At 41.3% G+C, this 20,841-nt stretch overlaps 2 protein-coding genes across 6 annotated transcripts in view; one reads left to right on the top strand and one right to left on the bottom strand.

The window, feature by feature from the left end:
* LOC101830095 (transmembrane protein 19) overlaps positions 1-5,658 on the bottom strand; it is a 39,391-nt gene extending 33,733 nt beyond the window's left edge. For 2 of the 4 annotated variants that reach the window (XM_040754854.1, XM_040754852.1), the window contains exon 1: positions 5,347-5,634. In XM_040754854.1, the coding sequence (XP_040610788.1) occupies positions 5,347-5,417 (71 nt within the window). In that variant the 5' untranslated portion in view covers positions 5,418-5,634. Of the gene's footprint in view, positions 1-5,346 lie in introns of all 4 variants that reach the window. The other 2 variants (XM_040754860.1, XM_040754858.1) reach the window with 2 other exon arrangements.
* A 312-nt stretch (positions 5,659-5,970) lies between these two features.
* The window catches only part of Zfc3h1 (zinc finger C3H1-type containing), a 47,353-nt gene continuing 32,482 nt past the window's right edge, over positions 5,971-20,841 (top strand). The window contains exons 1-3 of one of the 2 annotated variants that reach the window (XM_040754851.1): positions 5,971-6,849; positions 12,007-12,423; positions 18,892-18,956. In XM_040754851.1, the coding sequence (XP_040610785.1) occupies positions 6,243-6,849; positions 12,007-12,423; positions 18,892-18,956 (1,089 nt within the window). In that variant the 5' untranslated portion in view covers positions 5,971-6,242. The remainder of the gene's footprint in view (positions 6,850-12,006; positions 12,424-18,891; positions 18,957-20,841) is intronic. The other variant, XM_005081472.4, reaches the window with a different exon arrangement.

The following is a 20,841-nucleotide window of genomic DNA, read 5'->3' as shown; positions in this document are numbered from 1 at the left end:
CTCTCAAAGACACCCAATAAATATGTGAATGTTAACAGATCCCTTTGTTACTATATTTGTATGATATATGTGCGTGGTGGGCATGTGTGCCAGCTTGCAAATGGAGGTCTGAGGTGTTGGTGTTGGGTTTTTCTCCTTCAACCTTTGCATGGGTTCTGGGATCAAATTCAGATTGCTTTTCATGGCAAGTGCCTTTGCTCGATGAGCTTCTAAATCTTCTTTGGTTTGATTACTACATCCTCCATATGTACTAATTTGTGTATATAAAGAGCCATAACATCCATGTGAGATCATGTGGTTCAGGAGGCCTATCACATGTATGGAATTCGTCTGCACACATTGCCAGTGATAGTACAGATGAAAGTGCAAATGTACTCTAAATAGACTTCCTCACATCAGATATGACTTCCTCACATCAGATATGCCCTGAAGATGTGCTGTCACTCCACAGTTCATTTTTTTTTTTTTTTTTTTTTTTTTGGTTTTTCGAGACAGGGTTTCTCTGTATTGTTTTGGAGTCTGTCCTGGAACTCGCTCTGTAGACCAGGCTGGCCTCGAACTCAGAGATCCCCCTGCCTCTGCCTCCCAAGTGCTGGGATTAACGGCGTGCACCACCAACGCCCGGCTCACAGTTCATATTTTTATATTTTTAATTTCTTCAAAAGGCATGCTCTGATAAACTTACCAACTTTGCTTAGTTCTCAGTTCCCTGTGAGCTCTTTGAGATAGGGCCTACCTATCTAAGCCAGGCTGGACTGCAGCACACTGTGCAGTCCAGAGCCAGCCTAAAACTGCAATCCACGTGCCTCGATTTTCAAGTGGTGGATTACATGAGTGAGCAGCTGCATTTGGCTTAACATATATCCTAATCTTTTCTCATTTCAACAAACTCTTACTTCATTATTTAATGGTTTGTCAAACCTAGTTAAATATATTTAATTTTACTAGGCAATCAGTGAAGATGAGCAGTAAGTATTATTTGGGGTCCATTGGCTTCCACCTTGAGTGCTGGGATGGTGGACATGTACCACCACGGCTGGTTCTTAGAGCATTATTATTATTATTATTATTTTGGTTTTTCGAGACAGGGTTTCCCTGTGTAGCTTTGGAGGCTGTCCTGGAACTAGTTCTGTAGACCAGACTGACCTCGAACTCACAAAGATCCACCTGCCTCTGCCTCCCGAGTGCTGGGATTAAAGGCGTGCGCCAACAACACCAGGCTCTTAATAGCATTATTTTAAATTATGTTTTACAGGTGTTATTTGTTTTTAAGACTCTAATGTCACCCTGGCTGACAACAAACTTACTATGTAGCTGAGGATGACCTTGACCTCCTGTGGGTTACAGGCCTGTGCAACTCTGCCTGGTCCTTGAATATCCTATTTGGATTTTTCCCAGTATATTTTTACGGTAGATGTTGTTCATTGGATAAATTTGAATAATAAAAACATCCTATAAATATCAACAAATTCACATGGTGGTAACATGTGGACATATTCTTATTCACACAAGGCACCCAGGGTTTTATAAACATTTACATGTGAAGCCGGGCGTTGGTGGCGCACGCCTTTAATCCCAGCACTTTGGAGGCAGAGGCAGGCGGATCTCTGTGAGTTCGAGGCCAGCCTGGTCTAGAAGAGCTAGTTCCAGGACAGCCTCCAAAGCCACAGAGAAACCCTGTCTCGAAAAACCAAAAAAACAAAAACAAAAACAAAAAACATTTACATGTGTTGGAAAAAAAATCACTCAATAGTTTGAGCAATGCTATTTTGCTTACATTTAAATAATGCATTGTACATGTGGTGGTAATAAAAAAAATGCCTACCCTCTGAGTGTGTACTGAGAAGGTAAAGAATCAAGTAGTCCTAACATGTTAGCAGAGAGGCCGTCCAATTGTTGGACAACCAAGCTAGCTCCTTTGCACAGTAGCTGGGCACAGCAGGCAAATTTACTTAACTTTTTTAGACCCCCTTTTTGGAGCTAACGGTGCTAGGATCAAAAGTAGGGTCTCATATACAGTAAGTATCTACCATTGAGGTACATTGCCAGCCCCAAGTAGTTTATTTTTGCCATTTGTAACGTGAGGTAGAAATGCTTCTAAGGGGATAACACAACTCTAGTGTTTGTCTCAGAAAAAAAAAACCCAACAAATTCACGTGCTCACACATTTCTTTTAAAGATTAGAACATGTAAGTACTTAGCTTAGTGGCATAGTAGGTCTTTTGTAAAGGAGTAAGTATGGAGCTGTATGGAATAGGACATGCTGAAGGAATAATGAATTATAGAGTATTTCAGGAGCAGGACATGAAACATACATGGAAGGCTGAAATTATAGATTGGGCTGCCTCATTCAGGTGCTGGGAACTGAACCTGGGAGCTCTGGAAGAGCAGTACACATTCTTAGCTGCTGATTCCATCTCTCCAGCCCTTATTTCTATTTTGTTATTTATGTCTACTGTATCTATATGGTAGAACCACGACAGATTAGTGTGCTATTATACATCTCTTCTTAGCTCCACGATTAGTCATGTCATGTTGGTGGCTTGAAACCAAGCTTGGTGAGAGTAAATGCATCTTAGAAACTGGGTAAATACTGTATATGGGGGCTTTCCCCCTTTCATGAAAAGACAACTGCTACTATGGAGCTATAGACCATTGATTATAGTAGGATGGTTACAAGTACATGAATGGAAGCCAGGAAACCAGCTAAGATGCTGTTAGAATATCCAGTCAAGAGGGAATAGCCACGCATCAAGTTGGATTGTTTCCAACTTGTTGGGTGGATGGTATTTCACTTACTGAAAAGGGGAATTCGGGAATCAGTATGTGTGTTGGATGGCATTTCACTACCGATAGTGAACCTATGGGGTTGGCAGAGGACCAGGGGAGTACATTGGCCCACACTCAGTAGAGAGAGAGAGAGAGAGAGAGAGAGAGAGAGAGAGAGAGAGAGAGAGAGAGAGAGAGAGAGAGAGAGAGAGAGAGAAGAAGTCTATGTTGGCCAGGCATGGTGGTACATATCTTTAATAGAAATACTTGGAAGGCACGGGCAGAGAGATCTCTATGAGTTTAAGGTCAATCTGGTCTACAGATTCAGTATGAACCAGCCAGGGCTACATAGTGAGACAGACAGACAGACACACACCCCTATGTCCTATAAGACAAATTAAATACTATTTGTGTTTGTGAAAACAGGAATTCATTTTTATTATGATATTTTAGAACCCATTTTTGGTTTGTTTTGCTTGTTGTGTTTGGAAACCGGGTTTTATTTTGTAGCCAGGCCTCAAATTCATTCTGGAACTCAGGCTGGCTTTGAACTCATGGTGATGCTTCTACCTACTACCATATAAAAGGAATATAGGAATGTGCCTAGCAATTATAAAGACCTAAATTTCTAAGGCTACCATAAAAATGCTAGATTCACATTAGATGGACAGTATGTATATGGTGCGTCTTTTTTTCTTCATCTTCTTCCAGACAAGAGTTTTATTCTGTAGTCCAGACAGGCCTGGACCTTGGGGTGTGTCCTCCAAACTCTGCCTCCTATAATCTAAGATTACAGCTGTAAGCCACCAAACCCAGCTCTCCACTGCTTTTAGTGGCTAGACTCCTCCCTTTTGTCTTCCACAGCCAATTACCAAATCCAGTAAATTCTCCTCAAACATTTCTCAAAACCTGTCTACTTCTCTCCACCCTGACTGCTAAGAACATCCTCTTCAAGGCCACTGGATGGATTCCCCAGGTTTATTTAAATTTTATCTTGAGACAGGGTCTATGGAGCTCAGGCCAGCCTCAGACTAATGACATCCCTGCCTCTTTCTTCTCATCTCTGAGATTACAGACATGTATCACCACACCAGGCTTGGCCTCCCTTTTACACAGCTTCCTCATTTCTTCTCATTCAGCTCTCTCACCTCCCCTAATTCAGTGCTCCTGTACCCACAACTAAGCAGCAGCATTCATACAGCATGGTTTCCCTGTGAAGGAAATGGTAGATGAAAGAACATTCTACAACAGGTTCCTTTCTCAGCAAATTCACCTCTGGTGAGGCTTGACTAGAACCTTAAGTATCACTCTCAACTCCACCCTGCAGCCAGAAGGCTTTTTACTATGGAAGTAGAATCATGCTATTCTTTTTACATTCTTGGGGCTTCTCAAGTACTCCCGGAACAGAACAGAAACTGCTTCATAGAGAGGACCAAGCCTACAGTCTTCCTTTGGTCTCAGTCGACATGTCACCTCTTTTGTGAAGTGTCCTTTGACTTTCCAATGCTAAATTAGATCCCTTTGAATGTTTTTTCTGTGGCACTCAACTGTAATTATGTCTTCCTCCTCTATTCAATTCTAAAGTTCCCCGAGGGTAAGGGCTTTCTTCGTCATTAGCATAATGTCAGGCGATTAGGGACCTAGTGCACAGCAGCTGTACGAATGAATAAAGCACTACATTTGCATGGAGTACTTTAAAAACAAACACCAGAAGGATGTTTTAAGTGGCAGCTTTTAGTCAGGGGATGGGTGCGCTTAGTAATAGTGAGGTAGGGAAAAGATCAGAGGTATTTTCTATATTCTAAGATCTCAATTTATATGGTGGGGTATATAAGATAACCGTTTTCACTTAAGTTTCTAGTATTAAGTTTCTTCAGGCGGGTGGCAGTTCTTGATGGAAAAGTGAACATTTACGGAGTTCCTATTATATTCAAGGCAGTGTTCAAATGCTTTGCATAGTTTGACTTAGCGGAACTAAAGACACGGCTGTGCTCTCATCGAAAGAAAGACAGAACCTAGGTTCATTTCATGATTCTGTTCAAGAGAAAGCTTCTGTTTGCGCTTTGATAAACACTGCTTAATTACATGGCGGTCAAGTGATGACTCAGGTCCTCCGCAGCTACTGCGTGTGCCTATGACAAAACGTTTTCCCACGTCAATTCAGCTAGTGAGACTTTCCTAATTTTAAAACTCGAGCACAGCAGGCTTTTTACGGGAATGTGTTGACTTGGACGGGAAATGATTCCTTTATGGCGTCATTCGTGCCAAGGGATGGTCTAAGACATTAAAAACAACAACAAAAGAGCAGAGAGTAAAGGTACGCTCATCACTCTTTAATGCGAGGGTTATCGTTCGCAAGAACCCGCGTTTCTTTGCGCAAAGCGGGTGTCCACATTCCTCGGGAAAAGGAGCAGAGAGGTCTCCAGCTGCGCGAAGCCACACACAAAGGGACCGAACTGCCGTGTGTCCCCCCCAACCCCCACGTCCCCAGGTTATTCTCAGCAGCCGGGCTCGGGACTGAGGTCCCCTCGCGCCTTGGATGCCCGGCTCCGTCACCCACTCCCTCGCCCAGGTTACCTGTGGAAGCTGACGTTAATGTGCTTGTTGTAGGTGGCGGCGCAGCCCGCCGCGGCGCAATTGGTCGGCATCTCCCCCGGCCCCTCATTCGGCGGCGCTCCCTGACGCCAGCGCAGCCCGCTAAAGCGGCTGTCGCAACGCTACAGACAAACGAGGCCGGCGACGCGAGGGAGAGGGGCGTGCACGCTACACGGGTGGGAGGGAGCGCCCACTCCCCCGTCTCTTTATTAACATGGCGCGTTCAGGCTCGCACCAGCCAACGGTCCCGCAGCCCCCGGCGCCTTCACCAACATGGCGGCCACGCCCGCTCTCCCCCCCGGGGTCCCAAAGACAGTAGGTAGACTGAGTCTCAGATAAGGGCGCCCGAGCAACGAGATGGGCATGTGTCTTCCCCACCAATGAGTGACTCGGAAACGCAGGCCCGCTACCCGGCCACCGACCGGGCCATCTCAGCCAGGACGCCAGGGACAGTTAGGTCCACCGGGCTCAAGGGCGAAGCCTTTGGCGCAAGAAGAGACTACAAATCCCAGCGAGCATCGCGTCCGTCGCCCTTCCTTTCTATCGCGAGACTCGGAAGTCGCCTCCTTCCGGCGTGCGGCCGGAAATGACGATCGGGACACGGCCTCCTCCTCCACCTCCTCCTCCACGGCTCCTTTCTCGCGAGGCGGAAGAGCAGCAAGGGGGCGCTAGGAGAGGGTACTGGCTGAGCGACGGTCCGGCGAGAGAGATCTGGGGTGCGGGGAAGTTGGGGAGCAGAGCCTGCTAGGCGTCGGAGCACGGGAAGGCCGCGCCTGCCGGGCCCGTTAGGACACAGGGGAGAGGAGGGAGGGGAAGGCAGCGGTCGGGCGGGTCCCCGGACGGAGGGCTAAGGCGGTGTGACCGGCGCTGCTCCCCGGATGGCGACCGCTGATACTTCGACCCCGGCCTCTAGCGGCCTCTCCCCGAAGGAAGAAGGGGAGCTTGAGGATGGGGAGATCAGCGACGACGACAACAACAGCCAGATCCGGAGCCGGAGCAGCAGCACCAGCAGTAGCTGCGGCGGGCTGTTACCGTACCCGCGGCGGAGGCCTGCTCACCCGCCCCGCGGCGGCGGATCCGGGGGAGGCGGCGGCTCGTCGTCGTCGTCGTCCTCTTCTCAGCAGCAGCTGAGGAATTTCTCACGCTCGCGGCACCCGTCGGAACGGGGCCACCTCAGGGGACACAGCAGCTACCGACCCAAAGAACCGTTCCGGACTCATCCGCCCCCGGTGCGGATGCCTTCGGGCTCCCTGTCGGAAAGCAGCCCCCGGCCGTCGTTCTGGGAGCGGAGCCACATCGCCCTGGACCGTTTCCGCTTTCGAGGCAGGCCTTACCGGGGTGGGAGTCGGTGGAGTCGGGGGCGAGGAGTGGGCGAGCGAGGCGGCAAGCCGGGGTGCAGACCTCCCCTGGGAGGAGGAGGAGGAGCGGGATCCGGATTCGGCAGCAGTCAGAGTTGGCGAGAGCCCTCTCCACCCCGCAAGAGCTGTATCCTTAACGTGGCGGTCTGCCCTGGGTGTGTCGCCGGAGCTCTCTTTAGCGTCAGGACTAGGTCCCCGAGTTCTAACTTTTCGGAACCACCTATATGTCTCTCCGTGCGTCGGCAGTTGTCATGTGCCACACTCCACCGCTATTTTCTTAGATTGTTTTATTGGACTGGACCGCTCTCAAACATCGAGTGTGCCGTGGATTCGGGTCAGCTAGAGAAACCAGGTTTTTAACGGTACACACCAGCCGCCCAGATTTCATTGGTAACTTGCTTCTTTGCTAGCACCGGAGTTTCGTATTTTATGGGAAATTCGCTTAGATTATTAGAGGAAAGAAAGACTCATAAACCCTGACATTAGAATTCGTCGTTTCCCTGTGTAATTTTACTGTCCTTGTGAATTTCTTCTTCCTCCTCTAGAGTTCTCATTACTGCCTTTGAAAGTGTGTGCGTGCGTGGATGTAGATCCTTTACTTTTTACCAGTTTTAGTAATTTAAATCTTTTCAGTCCATCCATCCGTAGTTTGGAATGCTAAATGCATTGAGTTCACTTTCCCATCTTGACTTTGGGGCTTTGTAATTCTTGGTGCTGCCAATGTGCAGATCAGAGTCAGATAAACTTATCAGCACTTTTATTGTATGTAGTGTATGTAGGGGAGGGATGTGTCTCTACAAGTGGGTAAGAAAAACAGCCAGTTTCCTAACTTTTGCTGCCTCTAACCTTATTATTGGCTATCTTTAACAATACCAGGTTTACTCGGGGTTTATTTTCAGAAATTAATCGTCCAAAACGTTTGTGTTTTATGATGGGTTTATACATCCCGACTTGTACTAATAGTTTAAAATAGTTTACTAAGCACTTTTATTACTAGCTATAATTCCTATGATGTAATGGTTGTTTAATATATTTTCTATAAAGTTTACATATGACACTTAATTGGAAGATACTCAAAATTATTTTTATGAAGCACTTTTTCTAGATGTCATGATGTTATTGGGCAAGGGATATTTAAAGAAATAACAGATTTTGGTTCCTGTGTCCTGACACAGCTTTTACTTCTACCACCTAAAATTGCTTTGGGAGCATCTCAAGATTGTTTTGCAGAAAAGTTATAGGTAGGTAACTTTTTTTGTTTGTTTGTTTGTTTTCGAGACAGGTTTTCTCTGTGGCTTTGGAGGCTTTGCTGTTGTAGACCAGGCTGATCTTGAACTCCCAGAGATCCACCTACCTCTGCCTCCTGAGTGCTGGGATTAAAGGCATGCGCCACCAACGCCCAGGTAGGTAACCTTTTAAAACACAGTGAATGTTCTTTCATGAAGATTAGAAAACCTTTGGGTATGATTACATGCAAATATCATGGCTTTTTGTTTTCCGAATTCAACAACAAAGGATGTTTACATAAGCATGTTTTTTAAGGTTATGTAGATGAAATGTGTAATTTGTGTTGTGAAAATAGAGTTTAGTAAAACATCAAATTGAGGACAAAAGCACAGTGGCAATTCAAAGGTGATTAGGCTTGCCTACTTCCTTCCTCCCCATTTTCGTCTGTTTATTTGCTGCTGTATAGGGGTTATGCCATATATTAATATTTTTATGTACTTATGGAAAAAGGAATGTAGGTAAATATCCAGTGTGGTTAATGTGAATTTGATTTCTCTGATAGCTTGTCAGAAATCAGCTTTCGTATTGATTGTGTTTCAGACACTGCACTTTAAGAATAAGATGCTTGGTTTGCTTGTCTTCATTCTTGTTCTCATGAAATATCAGTAAACCACCATAGAGGTAGTATTCTTAGTAAGAACTGGAGAAGGAAAACATAATGGGAGCAAATAAAACTTGCAATACCAAGCCCTATTCATATTCCTTCAGTATCAGTATAATACTCCACTTAATTCATATATCTACTGTGATTATAAAAATGACTATTTCACAAATATCGTCTAAAAAAGAATGAGGGCAATTATGACTCAAGTGATTTAGATGTGAAATAGCTTGAGTATCATTTTTTTCTATTCTATAATTAAAATAAATTACTTGCAACTTTAAAGAAAACAGAATAGACCAGGGTTTTTTGTTTTAATGGTTTTTCTAGACAAACTTTCTCTGTTTAACAGTTCTGGTTGTCCTGGAAGTGGATTTATAGGCTGCCCTACAGACGAGGTTGATCTCAGCAGACTCAGAGATTCCCCCTTCTCTGCCTCCCAAGTGCTGGGATTAAAGGCATTTGATACCACTGCCTGGCCTGTTTCAGGTTTTTTTTTTTTTTTAATTGTTCTTGTTTGGAGACATAGATGCACATTGTAGCTTCTGTGGCATTCACTGTGTAATCCAGTTGGCCTCAAAGCTATGGCATTTGACTTGTATCAGTCTCCCTACAGCTCTTCATTCCTATTCAGTGTGTGTGTGTGTGTGTGTGTGTGTGTGTGTGTGTGTGTGTGTGTGTGTGTGTGTGTGTGTGTGAGAGAGAGAGAGAGAGAGAGAGAGAGAGAGAGAGAGAGAGAGAGAGACACAGGGTCTCATGTAGCATAGGCTACCTCAGGACTCCTGATCTTCTGCCTCTACCTCCTCAGTCTGTTAGTGTTTGGCCTCCCATGTATAACTTTGAAATTAGAGGAGATTTAACATAATTAGGACAGTGCCTGACATGGGTCAAGTTATCCTCTCTTTTGGCTTCAGCTAACATTGAAAAGTGGTTCTTCCTTTAAAACAGCAGGTTTAAAAGTCAGTTTCCCTTTCTCTTTCTTCCTCTTTTTTTTTTTTTTTTTTTTTTTTTGGTACTGAGAGTTGAGCCCAAGGCTTTGCTGTAGAAACTGCATCATTGGTTCATTTACATTTTGCTTGAAGAGAGGATCTTGTGAAGTAGGTCTCAACTTCCATGGTAGTTGGCATTATACATTTGCCACCAAAATCATATGAAAGAAGTTTGTTTTCTTTTTTTAAAGATTTATTTTTATTAATTTTAAATATGTGTGTGTGTGCATATATTCACATAAGTGCCTCTGGAAATCAGGGGTGTTAGATTGCCTAAAACCGTAACTACAGGCAGTTGTAAACCTCCTAACATGGGTGCTGGGAATCAAACTCAGGTCCTGGCTGCACCATCCTCTCCAGCTCAAGCTCCTCTTTTATGTGTCCTTGTACCACTGAGCTATAGCCTCAGCAAGTAGTACATAGAATACAAATTAGAAGTCACATCCTGACAAACAAGCAATTGTTGATTTGATCCTAATTATGTTGTAGAGGGATTTTGTCTCAGAGGTAAGTTAATGACCATAACACAATTGTTTTCACTCATTTTTCAGTTATTAGGTTACTTTTTGTTGGTATATTGAACATACTCTCTTTGCAAATGTCTACAGTGTCTTTAGTATCTATTTGGCTTTAGATGGCTCAGCTGGAATATAGATAATTACAGTATTTACGAACAAAGAATGCATAAATGGCCAGGGAATAACTTTGGCTTCATCTAGGTGTCTTGAATTGGGGTCAAGTTGAACAGAAGAAAGCTGTATCAATTGTGATGAGCCGGGAAAAGGTGAGGTTGGAAAGGTAAGCCCAGGTCAGATAATAAAGGCATTCATTCTAAGGGCTTTGGGCTCTCAGAAGAATAATCTGAAGTTTTATAATCTATAAAGATTACTTTGACCAGTGCTTGGGTGGCAGAGACAGGTGGATCTCTGAGTTCGAGGCCAGTCTGATCTACAAAGAGAGTCTAGGACAGCTAGACCTGTTATGCAGAGAAATCCTGCCTCAGAAAACAAACAAACAAAACAAACATAAGATTATTTTGACAGCAGTATGTGCATGGGTTGTGGGCAATAGAGAACCCCAAATACCTTATCAATTCAGATTCCTCTCATGTGGTAGGTAAAACGGTGGGAATACTTAAAATGTTGTCAAATGAAAAAGACTGAATTCTGACAACTACAGAACTCCATCTCAAGCTTTGAAGACAAAGGAGTTAGGAAGCATTAAAAAATGTAGATAAATGAGGAGACGTGAGAGTCACAGAGGCAGAGACATCAGTGGTGTACAGTGACTGCAAAGGAATCAGGTAAAATGAAGATTAAAAATAATAATCTATAAATTTAGATTAGTTTCTGTTGAATTAATAAAACTAGATTCCATTTGGTGGGATGGGAGGAAAGAAGGGTATTGCCAGGTAGTGGTGGCTCACACCTTTAATCCCGGCTCTTGGGAGGCAGAGGCAGGCGCATCTCTATAAGTTCAAGGCCAATATGGTCCTCGATTTTAAATCAAGTTCCAGGACAGCTAGGGGGCTCAGGGACAGGACTTCTTTTAAGAAGTGGAGATTTACTAGAACAGTTTTAACAGCAGAACTATTGATTTTAAGTTTAAGTTCATCTAGTTTCTCAAATTTGTGGTCATGATTCCCATCTTTGAATGGGTCATCAGGAGTTTGAAATCTTGGTTGGCTGTTTGTTAAGCAGAGAAGGACAACATTGTTATAATCAATGAAAACACAAGTAGTTTATTGAAACTACATAATTTACCCAGCTTTTCACTTAACTTGCAGAATGAAATTTATATCATATTTGTGAATTGCTTAAAATTAGAAAATACATTTAAATAACATTTAAAATTTTTATTTTTTTGTTACATGGCTTTTATATTAATTATGAATGTGTCAGATTTAGTACTGATGAATTCTCAATTTATTATGTATCAGTTTTTTTAAAGAAATGTCTCCTAATTGTCAGTGTTCATTTTTTATTTATTTTTTTGAAAATTTGAAATGAGAAGAAACTAATAAAAGAGAAGATTCCCTCCTGATTATCAGAAGTGTAAATTGTCAACATCTGTGACAAAACAGTTACTCCCCTTTCCTGCAGAAAGCGTCCTTACCATCTATTCAATGCTTTGGGTTTTCCTCATACTTACAGAAGGAAGGATGCTACCTGTGGATTCAACTGGTAATTTCTGACACTAATGATTTTGTAAGTGGACTGATTGTTAAATTGCAATATGGGCACATAAGCAGGCATTAGCAGCACATATATTAAATGAAATTTAGTAATTTAAAAATATCTGTTCATCTTGAAACATTGAGGGACAAAAATTCATCAATAACTTAAGTATTTTTGTTAAATTTAACTGGAAAAATTTTGGAAACTGGTTTCCTTAATATGCTGTTCAGCCAAAAGTTTTGGAAGGTCTCCATCAAGAAAACAGAATCATTCATGCAAAAGTGAAAACTGTGGGGAAGAAACTTTTGAAGATTTGCTTTTAAAGTATAAGCAAATACAGCTGGAACTAGAGTGCATCAATAAGGATGAAAAGCTAGCTTTGAATAGCAAAGAAGAGCATGTGCAGGAAGATGCTAAGACATTGCATTTTGAAGACCAGACAAGCACTGACAATGCCAGTATTACAAAAGACTCAAGTAAAGAAGTCGCTCCCGAGGAGAAGGCGCAGGTCAAGACTTTTCAGGCGTTTGAATTAAAACCACTCAGGCAAAAACTGACTTTACCAGGGGATAAGAACCGGCTGAAAAGAGTAAAAGATGGGACAAAGCAGCTTTCCTTGAAATCCAGCACCACAGACGCTAGCCAAGGTAATGGAATAACAGTTTGAATTAGCTTTGTTAAATATGTTTTCTTAAAAAGTGTGAAGAAATTTTAAGTGTACTAAAGTACTTAAAAGGACCCAATTATCTATAAATTCTTTTGTGCCTTTATCATAGGTTTTTATTATAACTTAAGTTTTGTTTACTAAATATTTTGGTTGAGGCAGGGTCTCACTCTAGTCCAGGCTGCCCTGAAACATGCCTTGTAGTGATCCGTGCTGACCTAAAACTTAATCAGTCCATCTCAGCTTCCTGAGTGTTGGGATTGCAGGGGTGTGCCACAATTCCTGACTTCTGCTAATCTGCTCTCTTGGACTTAAAAATGTGTTGAATAAAAGGGACAGTAGTGGGCACCTTTCTTTGTTTCCTAATGAAAGGAAATTTTCCAGTAAGCATGATGCTTTAGTGTTTTGTAAGGTTTTCTCTTTTTTCTTTGAGATATGATTTCCCTGTGTAGAACATGCTGGCCCTGAACTCTCGAACTCACCGAGATCTGCCTGACTCTGCCTCCTGACTGCTAGGATTAAAGGCGTGCGCCACCACCACCTGACAATTTCTGTTTTTAAGATTTATTGGATAAAGAAAGAAAAAATTCTCCCCCATTCTTAGTTTGAAGTTTTAAAAATTGTGAATAGATTTTGAAGTTTAGCCATCCTTTGTGGTAGAATATTTTATTAAGATGTGTGACTTTTGGCCGGGCCGTGGTGGCGCACACCTTTAATCCCAGCACTCGGGAGGCAGAGGCAGGCGGATCTCTGTGAGTTCGAGGCCGGGCTGGTCCGACAGCCTCCAAAACAATACAGAGAAACCCTGTCTCAACTTTTGTTTATGCTGCATTTGTTTAACTCTGAAGCTGTGATTCTTTGCCTGTCTAAAACACCTGATGGTCCTAATAAAGAGCTGAATGACCAATAGTGAGGCAGGAGCAAGGATGGGCGGGGCTGGCAGGCAGAGAGGATAAATAGAAGGAGAAACAAGGCTCGAGGAACAAGGAGAGAACGAACAAACGAGAGGAGCCAACCAGCCACCCACCCAGCTGTATAGTAAGAGTGGAAAGTAAGATTTACAGAAACAAAAAGATAAAAGCCCAGAGGCAAAAGGTAGATGGCAGAATTTAAGGAAAGATGGCTAGAAACAAGCCAAGCTAAGGCCGAGCATTCATAACTAAACCTCCATATGTGAGTTATTTTGGAACTAGGTAGTGCCCCCTCCAGCCGCAAAAGAGCCAAAAAGCCAAAAGAGCAAAGCCATAGCACAACCATCTTTTTCTGTCATTAGTGAGTTTTAAATTTTCTTTAGTATAACATATTAATTGATTTTTGTAGTGTTTAAGTACCTTTCTATACCTGGACTAGTTTATATATGTTGCTTTTAAAATTCCTGCTTAGTATTTTCTTTACTAACATATAATTTATATGCACTAAAATATACTTTTTAGTATATAGTTCCTCCAAATTTTGACTAATGTTGACAGTTGAATAATTGATAATCATCACCAACCATACAATTAGGATTCATACCTTTTTATTATAATAATTTTTGGTATGTGGTTATGATGTTAGTGTGTCATCAGCAGACTTGTAGGACAAGCGCTTTACCTGCTGACTCATCTTGTTATCCCTATTCCTTTAATACTTAACAGGGCTCTTAATCTTTAGTTCACCTGTTAATTAATCATTGACCTGCTCCAGAGTTCCCCAGAGTAACATAAATGGTGTCATACAGTTTATTTTATTTATGTATTTGTTTACTTGTCGGTGGTACTGAAGATTGAACCTATGGCCTCACACATACTAAGTAAGCATTTTATCACTCAGTGAGACTCGCCTTTACTTTCTTTTTTGTAATAGAAATAGTCAGTGTCTCACTAAGTTGCTCAAGGTAGCCCTGAACTTGTGATTCTCTTGCTTCAGTTTCCCAAGTCACTGGGATTGCGGACTGGAACCAGCAGGTCTGCCTTCTTTTCCTAGGCCTTTCACTTAGCACACTGTTTGAAATTCATCCATGTAGTTTTGTATATTACTAATTCATTCCTTTTTTAATTGAGTGGTATTCCTATGTATGATTCTATAATAGTTAATGCATATGATAGAGGGACATTTGTATTTTAATATAAATAGAGGTTGACTAGAGGCTCATTTGTGCTCCTAACCTTTAATTACACCCTACCCTGTTTTCCTTGCTAAATTTTAATGTGTGATTCTGATACCCTTAAAATGAATTGAGGATGGTTTCTAAGTTCTTTTATGGGGTAGTTTAAGACTAGAATCATACCTGGAATATGTAGTGGATATTGCCAGTAAAATGCCTGGGTTTAAATGGAGGTTTGTTTGTTTGCTTTTCTGGGATATTATTGTTTTTAAGTCTTGTAGCATTGGAAATGAACATAGGGCCTGGCATATGCTAGGAAAACTTTGGATGACTAAGTTATTCCTGCATCTTTATATTTTGATCAATCTATTAGTTAAGTTTTATTAAAAGTTTTCCACTCTGGTAGAGAGTATTGATGCTGCTGAGGCTGGCTATGAACTCTTTATCCCTAGTGATCTTCCTGCCTTAATGTCCCAAGAAAATAGTGTGCACCAGGACTCCTGATAAGGGCAGCATAGTTGTGTGGTGCACACAGGTTCGCACATGTGCTGTAGCTAGTGCATGGGTAGAAGTTGGAGGACAGTTTTGTGGAGTCATTTCTCTTTCCACATTTATGTGTGTTCTGGGGATTGAACTGGGAATGCCAGGCTGTGAAGCATGTGTGTTACCCTATGAACCATCTCGTTGTCCCCAAAACTTTCAAAGGTATTTTTTACCCTGAATTAGAGTTCTATGCTGGCTATTCTCACCATGCTGAAGATAGTTTCATTTATAGTGTTGATTTTGAAAAGCCAGCTATCCGTCTTAAGGATATTCAATTTGAAGGCAATCTAGCTCGTTCCTTTCCTGTGTTTAGTGTTGATTATAGATTTCTTTTTATTATCCAGTTTTACTTCTATATAAACGTACTGTTAGTATTTAGGCATCTGTACTGGCCTGTCCTTGGTTCTGACAGGATAAGCCCTCAGTTGTAGCCACTAAGAAGCATGTGTGCATATTCACTGTGTTCCCCTTTAAAAGGGCCCCGCCCACCTCCCATCTCCCTCACTCCCTCTCTGCATCCCCTTCCCCCTTCCTCTCTCCTGCTGCTCCTGTCCCTGGAGGTGGGTCTCCCTCCTCCCCTTTACCCTTCTTAGATCCTTTCCCTAGTAAAACCCCTCCACCTCAATTGTGTTGCATGCCATCTTTCTCTCTAGCTGCTTTTTTAGAATTACAAAACTGCCGGGTGGTGGTGGCGCATGCCTTTAATCCTAGTACTCGGGAGGCAGAGGCAGGTGGATCTCTGTGAGTTCGAGACCAAGCCTGGTCTACCAAGCGAGTTCCAGGACAGGCTCCAAAACAATACAGAGAAACCCTGTCTCGAAAAACAAAAAAACAAAAACAAAAAAAAATTACAAAACTACCCCTATTTAAATTCTTCCACTCAGAGGAAGCAAAGCCCTTTTTGTTTGTGACCACTTTGTTTGATATGCCTGCCTCTTCCCTACTGTTTATCTTGCTTTTTTTTTTTTAAGTTTTTCGAGACAGGGTTTCTCTGTGGCTTTGGAGGCTGTCCTGGAACTAGTTCTACCACATGGCTCATGGCTTGTTACCTCATTTCGTACAGGTCCTGCTTCCTCTATGTCTGGCTGGTGACTCCTCACTTTGCCTTTCTTCCTAACATCCTTAGTTTGGTTGTCCTGCCTACCTGGCTATAGTCAATCATTTCTTTATTAACCAATAACTGTAATATATATTCACAGTATACAGAAGGATTATTCTACAGTGTTTCCCCCTTTTTGTCTAATTAAAAAGGAAGGTTTTAACCTTAACATAGTAAAACTATATATAACAAATGTGTACTGATTCCAGCTTACAGGCAATGCCAGGAGTAAGATGTAGCTACTTGGTAGCTATGTAAGACCAGTTCACATAGATAATAGCAGGTATGACAGTGCAATATCTGTGATTCTAGCACTTGGAGTTGGAGGTAGGAGGACTTTGAAGTTTAAGGCCAGTTTTGGCCACACAGTGAGACGTTTTCCCCATGCCTTTGGAATAATGATGGAGGATAGACATATCAGGATAGTACATAACTAATCACAAGGTTAGTTTAAACACTGATCTATATTTAAAATGTCTATGTAAAACATTAGGTCTGAAACTCCTGGTTAATGGTTTTACTGCTGTGCTGGCTCAGAAGGTACATTCTAATAGGTGACTGACTGCTCCTGTCCTCGTTAAAGGAGGCTTCTCCCACTTTCCATAGAAGCCTTATGAAACTTGGGATTCTTAAATAGGAGGAAAATCTAGTGCTCAGCCTGTTTAGTTTTGTCTGATGTCACTTTGATGTGTGATTAATTTGATTATAATGGTACATGTGTCTTTAATTTTTGAGACAGGGTCTCATCAAGTAACTCTAGGGACTGTCTCCATAGACTAGGCTGGCCTTGATTTGCCAGCTCCTGCTTCCGAAGTGCTGGGATTAAATACATATGCCTTTTTAAAACAATTACTGAACAATTTTTATTAGTGGTTCATGAAAAAAAGATAGTGATCTCAGAAAAATGGTAATACATTTTTTTACACACTGAGAATTTTTAGATGCAGTGTACTGTAATGAATATGTCACCTAACTTTGAAAGAAGTACTTGTAGAGGTCAAATCTTGGAAGTGTTTACTGTAGGACAAGGAGCGTTGTTGAAGACAGATGGTGAGCTGTAGCACCAGGTGTGAATGCCATAGCTAATTAACACAGTGAGATTCCGGTGTATTAGAAGGGTGTGTTTGTATTCTTATGTGACTCAGATCACTTGGGCACAGTTTTATATATTTTCTTTCTGTTTTATATATTCTCTTATTTGAGATGAAAACCATGCACAGGTGATTGTGAGATTTATGTTGGGCTAAGTTATTTCTTTTCCTTTTATTTTCCTCTCCTCTACTTCTTCTTTCTCCTCTTTCTTTTTCTCTTCCTCTTCCTCTTCCTGTCTTCCTCCTCTACTGAGGATAGTGCCATGAACCTCACACAAGGTAGGCAAGTAATCTAAAACTCCTAGCTTTCAAAGTGTTCTAATCCACCATTCATTTTCTAATGAATAAGCTTTTCCTCTTCTTATTTCTGTACCAGGATGGAGCTCAGGGCTTGTCTATGCCGAGCAAGCTCTCTTATCACTGAGCTATACTCCTAACCGGCTTTGTACTATCTATTTTGAAGTAGAATCTTGCTGAGTTGTCCAGGTTGTCTTTGAACTCACTTGGTATCCGGGCAGGCCTTACACCTGTGATCCTTCTTGCCGTAGCTTTCGCAGCAGCTGGGTTTCAGGTCTGGGCCACCTGGCCTGACTAGAATACCTTTTTTTTTAGTCTTAGAGGAAAACGAATCTGTCTCAGATTTTATGATTACCTCCTGTTTGCTTTGCTTTGCCTAGGGTACTTGATTAATTACTGTTTATTGAATAAGCTGCATTTATTATGGGGGGGCATAAAATACTAGGCTTGAAATTCAGCCCTGCAACTCTGAGTTTGAATTTCGTTAACTGCCATAGCTGCTGTTACTATATGATCTCTAAAACTGTTATACATGGAATAATGTGGAGGGACAGTTTGGGACAGTACTCTAGAAGTCTGGGTCTACATAAACTGCTCCTGCTGTGTTCTTCTAAATGGATGGTTAACCTGGTCATACATAAACCTATAATTTTAAATAGCAAGTTCATTTTTATTTTCATTATAATAGTTTGGTATTGTGGTTTCTGTTTGGTAATGAAGCCTTGCTTTATTTATCTGCTCCATAGCTTCTGTTCCTATTCTAAATAATTATTTTTAGTTCTAAAGCTATTTTATCAAAGTATGTTATTTAATACTTGAATCACATGCCCTATAACTTTTAGAATGAGGCTGATGTTACAAGCTTGGTCAGATTCGCATTCTCATTCTCTGCCTGCCTGCCTGCCTGTCTGCCTGTCTGTGTGTGTTCGTTCTTTCCTGTGTGTGTCAATTTTGGCTGTTCCTTAGGATGATCATCCAGCTTGTGGTCTTACTGAGACCAGAGCTCAACCATTGCTGGCTGGCAGGCTAGTCAGCACCAGCTGTCATTCCGTCTCATCTTTACAGTGCTGAGATTACAAATGCAAGTTACTACTCCTGGATTTATATGTGGTTTTAGGGATCTAACTCGGCTTCTCATTTTATGGACTAAGATATTTCTTCAGTCCTTCCTTCTTTTTAGTCGCGTTCTTCAATTTTGGTTGAGAGTCATGAAAACAAGACCATAATAATGAAACCCTGTGAAATAATTCCTGATTATTGTATACTGCTATGTCCATTTTGGATTAATTGTGGCTGTATTTTAGAATATTCAAAAGATGCTATTTTGTTTTAAAGGATTAGAAGATAAAGAACAAAATTTAACAAGAAGAATTAGTACCTCAGATATTCTATCTGAAAAGGTAAGATACTGATTTCTGGGATTGAAAATCCGTATGACCTGTACTTGTTTTGCTGTAGTCTGTTCTTTTGTTTGATTCATTTTAGAGACTTGATCTCATGTAACTCTGACTGGTCTCAAACTTGCCTTTACTTCCTGATGACTGGGAGTACTAGTGTGGGCTACCACACCCAACTTTTAGTCTATTAATTTGAAATTATTTTGACGTTCTGGAGAATTATCTTAGAGTTTCTTTCCACTAACGTCTATAACTTTATTAACTTAATGTACAGTTCATATCTGTAGGTGATCTGTTTGTCATTTTTGAAACTTTTAATTTTGATTCAGAGTTTATCTTCCTGTGTGTGTGTTTCATCCTATATGGGATGTTTTCGAATTAGGTAGAACTTGACCTGGAATCACATTTTACCTCCTTTTCTTACTAAATGAAAAAAATACTAGCTGAGTGAGATCTTTGGCCTTTGTGTTCCTCTGTTTTCTATAAAATGAGTTTTATCTCTTACATTTTCTGAATTGTTGTGAGGCCCTAATAGAAGAAAGTACAGAAGTGTCAAACAGTGTATGCTACATATTGAGTAACTCAAGCTTTTTCTTTATTATAGATCTGAAATACTTGCAGTTTCTTCTTTTGGGATTTCAGTTTGTTGTTATGAGTGAACTGAAGTGATTCAAAAAGTCTAGGAAAGATCTGAATTTAGGAAGGATAATGTGACAGTGACCCCACCCACACTCATAAATATTTGCTTTTTAATATCCTTACAATAACCATATGCAGTACGTTGACATGCATGTTTCGTAGGAGAAGCAAGATACATTTGTGTAAGCCGGGCGTTGGTGGCGCACGCCTTTAATCCCAGTACTCGGAGGCAGAGGCAGTCGTATCTCTGTGAGTTTGAGCCTGGGCTGGCCTCCAAAACAATACAGAGAAACCCTGCCTCGTAAAAACAAAACAAAACAAAAAAGATACATTTGTGTAGGTTAAATGACTTAATTTGCATAAGAATTAGATATCAGGGCAAGAACTTAGTGAGATCCTTTGTCCCCTATTTCAGTTATCTTGGTTTTGAGAATCTACTTCAAGTACCAAATATAATTGTATGACAGAATCAGTTATATTTTTGTTTCATTATAAGGGAAATAGTTTCATAAAGTAATCTTTATAGTTGTACTATCTAGTATGATAATTATGAGTAATGACACACATGGTTTTTAAGAACTTGAAATTTAAAATGTGGAGCCAGAGAGATGGTTCAGCAGTCAAAAGTTCTTGGTATTCTTCTAGGGGACCCAGGTTTGGTTCTCTGCACCTTTCATGGGCACCTCAGAGCTACCTGTATCTCCAGCTTCAGGGATCTGACACCCTCTTTCTGGTCTCTGAGGGTATCTGTATACATTATTTAGAACTCATTGTGGTAGTAGTGTAGATTTGTAGTCTCAGCAGTCAGGAGATAGATTCTGGAAGGATTGTGAAGTCAAGGTTAACCTGAGCTGTCTAGTGAGTTCAGATAAGCATTCATGGCTAGCTTGGCTGCACAGTGAGCTGAGACTAACAAACAAATCAATGAACAAATGTGATTATTAAGAGTTTTTAACAGTGGAAAGGTGAAGTCATTAGCTAGCATTCACTGTTATCCTTATTGTTAAAAAGAATTGGAGTTTAAGGAAAATATAATTAGACAATATCAATTAGAAAAAGTTAAGTGTGTCTTAATGTATGGGATATGAAATTATTTCTTGTACTGCTTCATATCTTTAAAAGAATTTCCCAAACCTCTCAGATCCATGAATACTTAAGAACTTCTGCTTAAAGTGGCTTGGTATTTTCAGTGAAAGTGTATAGAGCAGGCTAATTTTCTAGAGCCATTTCAGGTTCTAATTAGTAATAA

Source organism: Mesocricetus auratus, unplaced genomic scaffold, assembly GCF_017639785.1.
Source record: "Mesocricetus auratus isolate SY011 unplaced genomic scaffold, BCM_Maur_2.0 Super-Scaffold_100011, whole genome shotgun sequence".
NCBI classification, from domain to species: Eukaryota; Metazoa; Chordata; class Mammalia; order Rodentia; family Cricetidae; genus Mesocricetus; species Mesocricetus auratus.
Note: the sequence above shows the minus strand (reverse complement) of the source record. Positions and strands in the feature narration are given on the sequence as shown.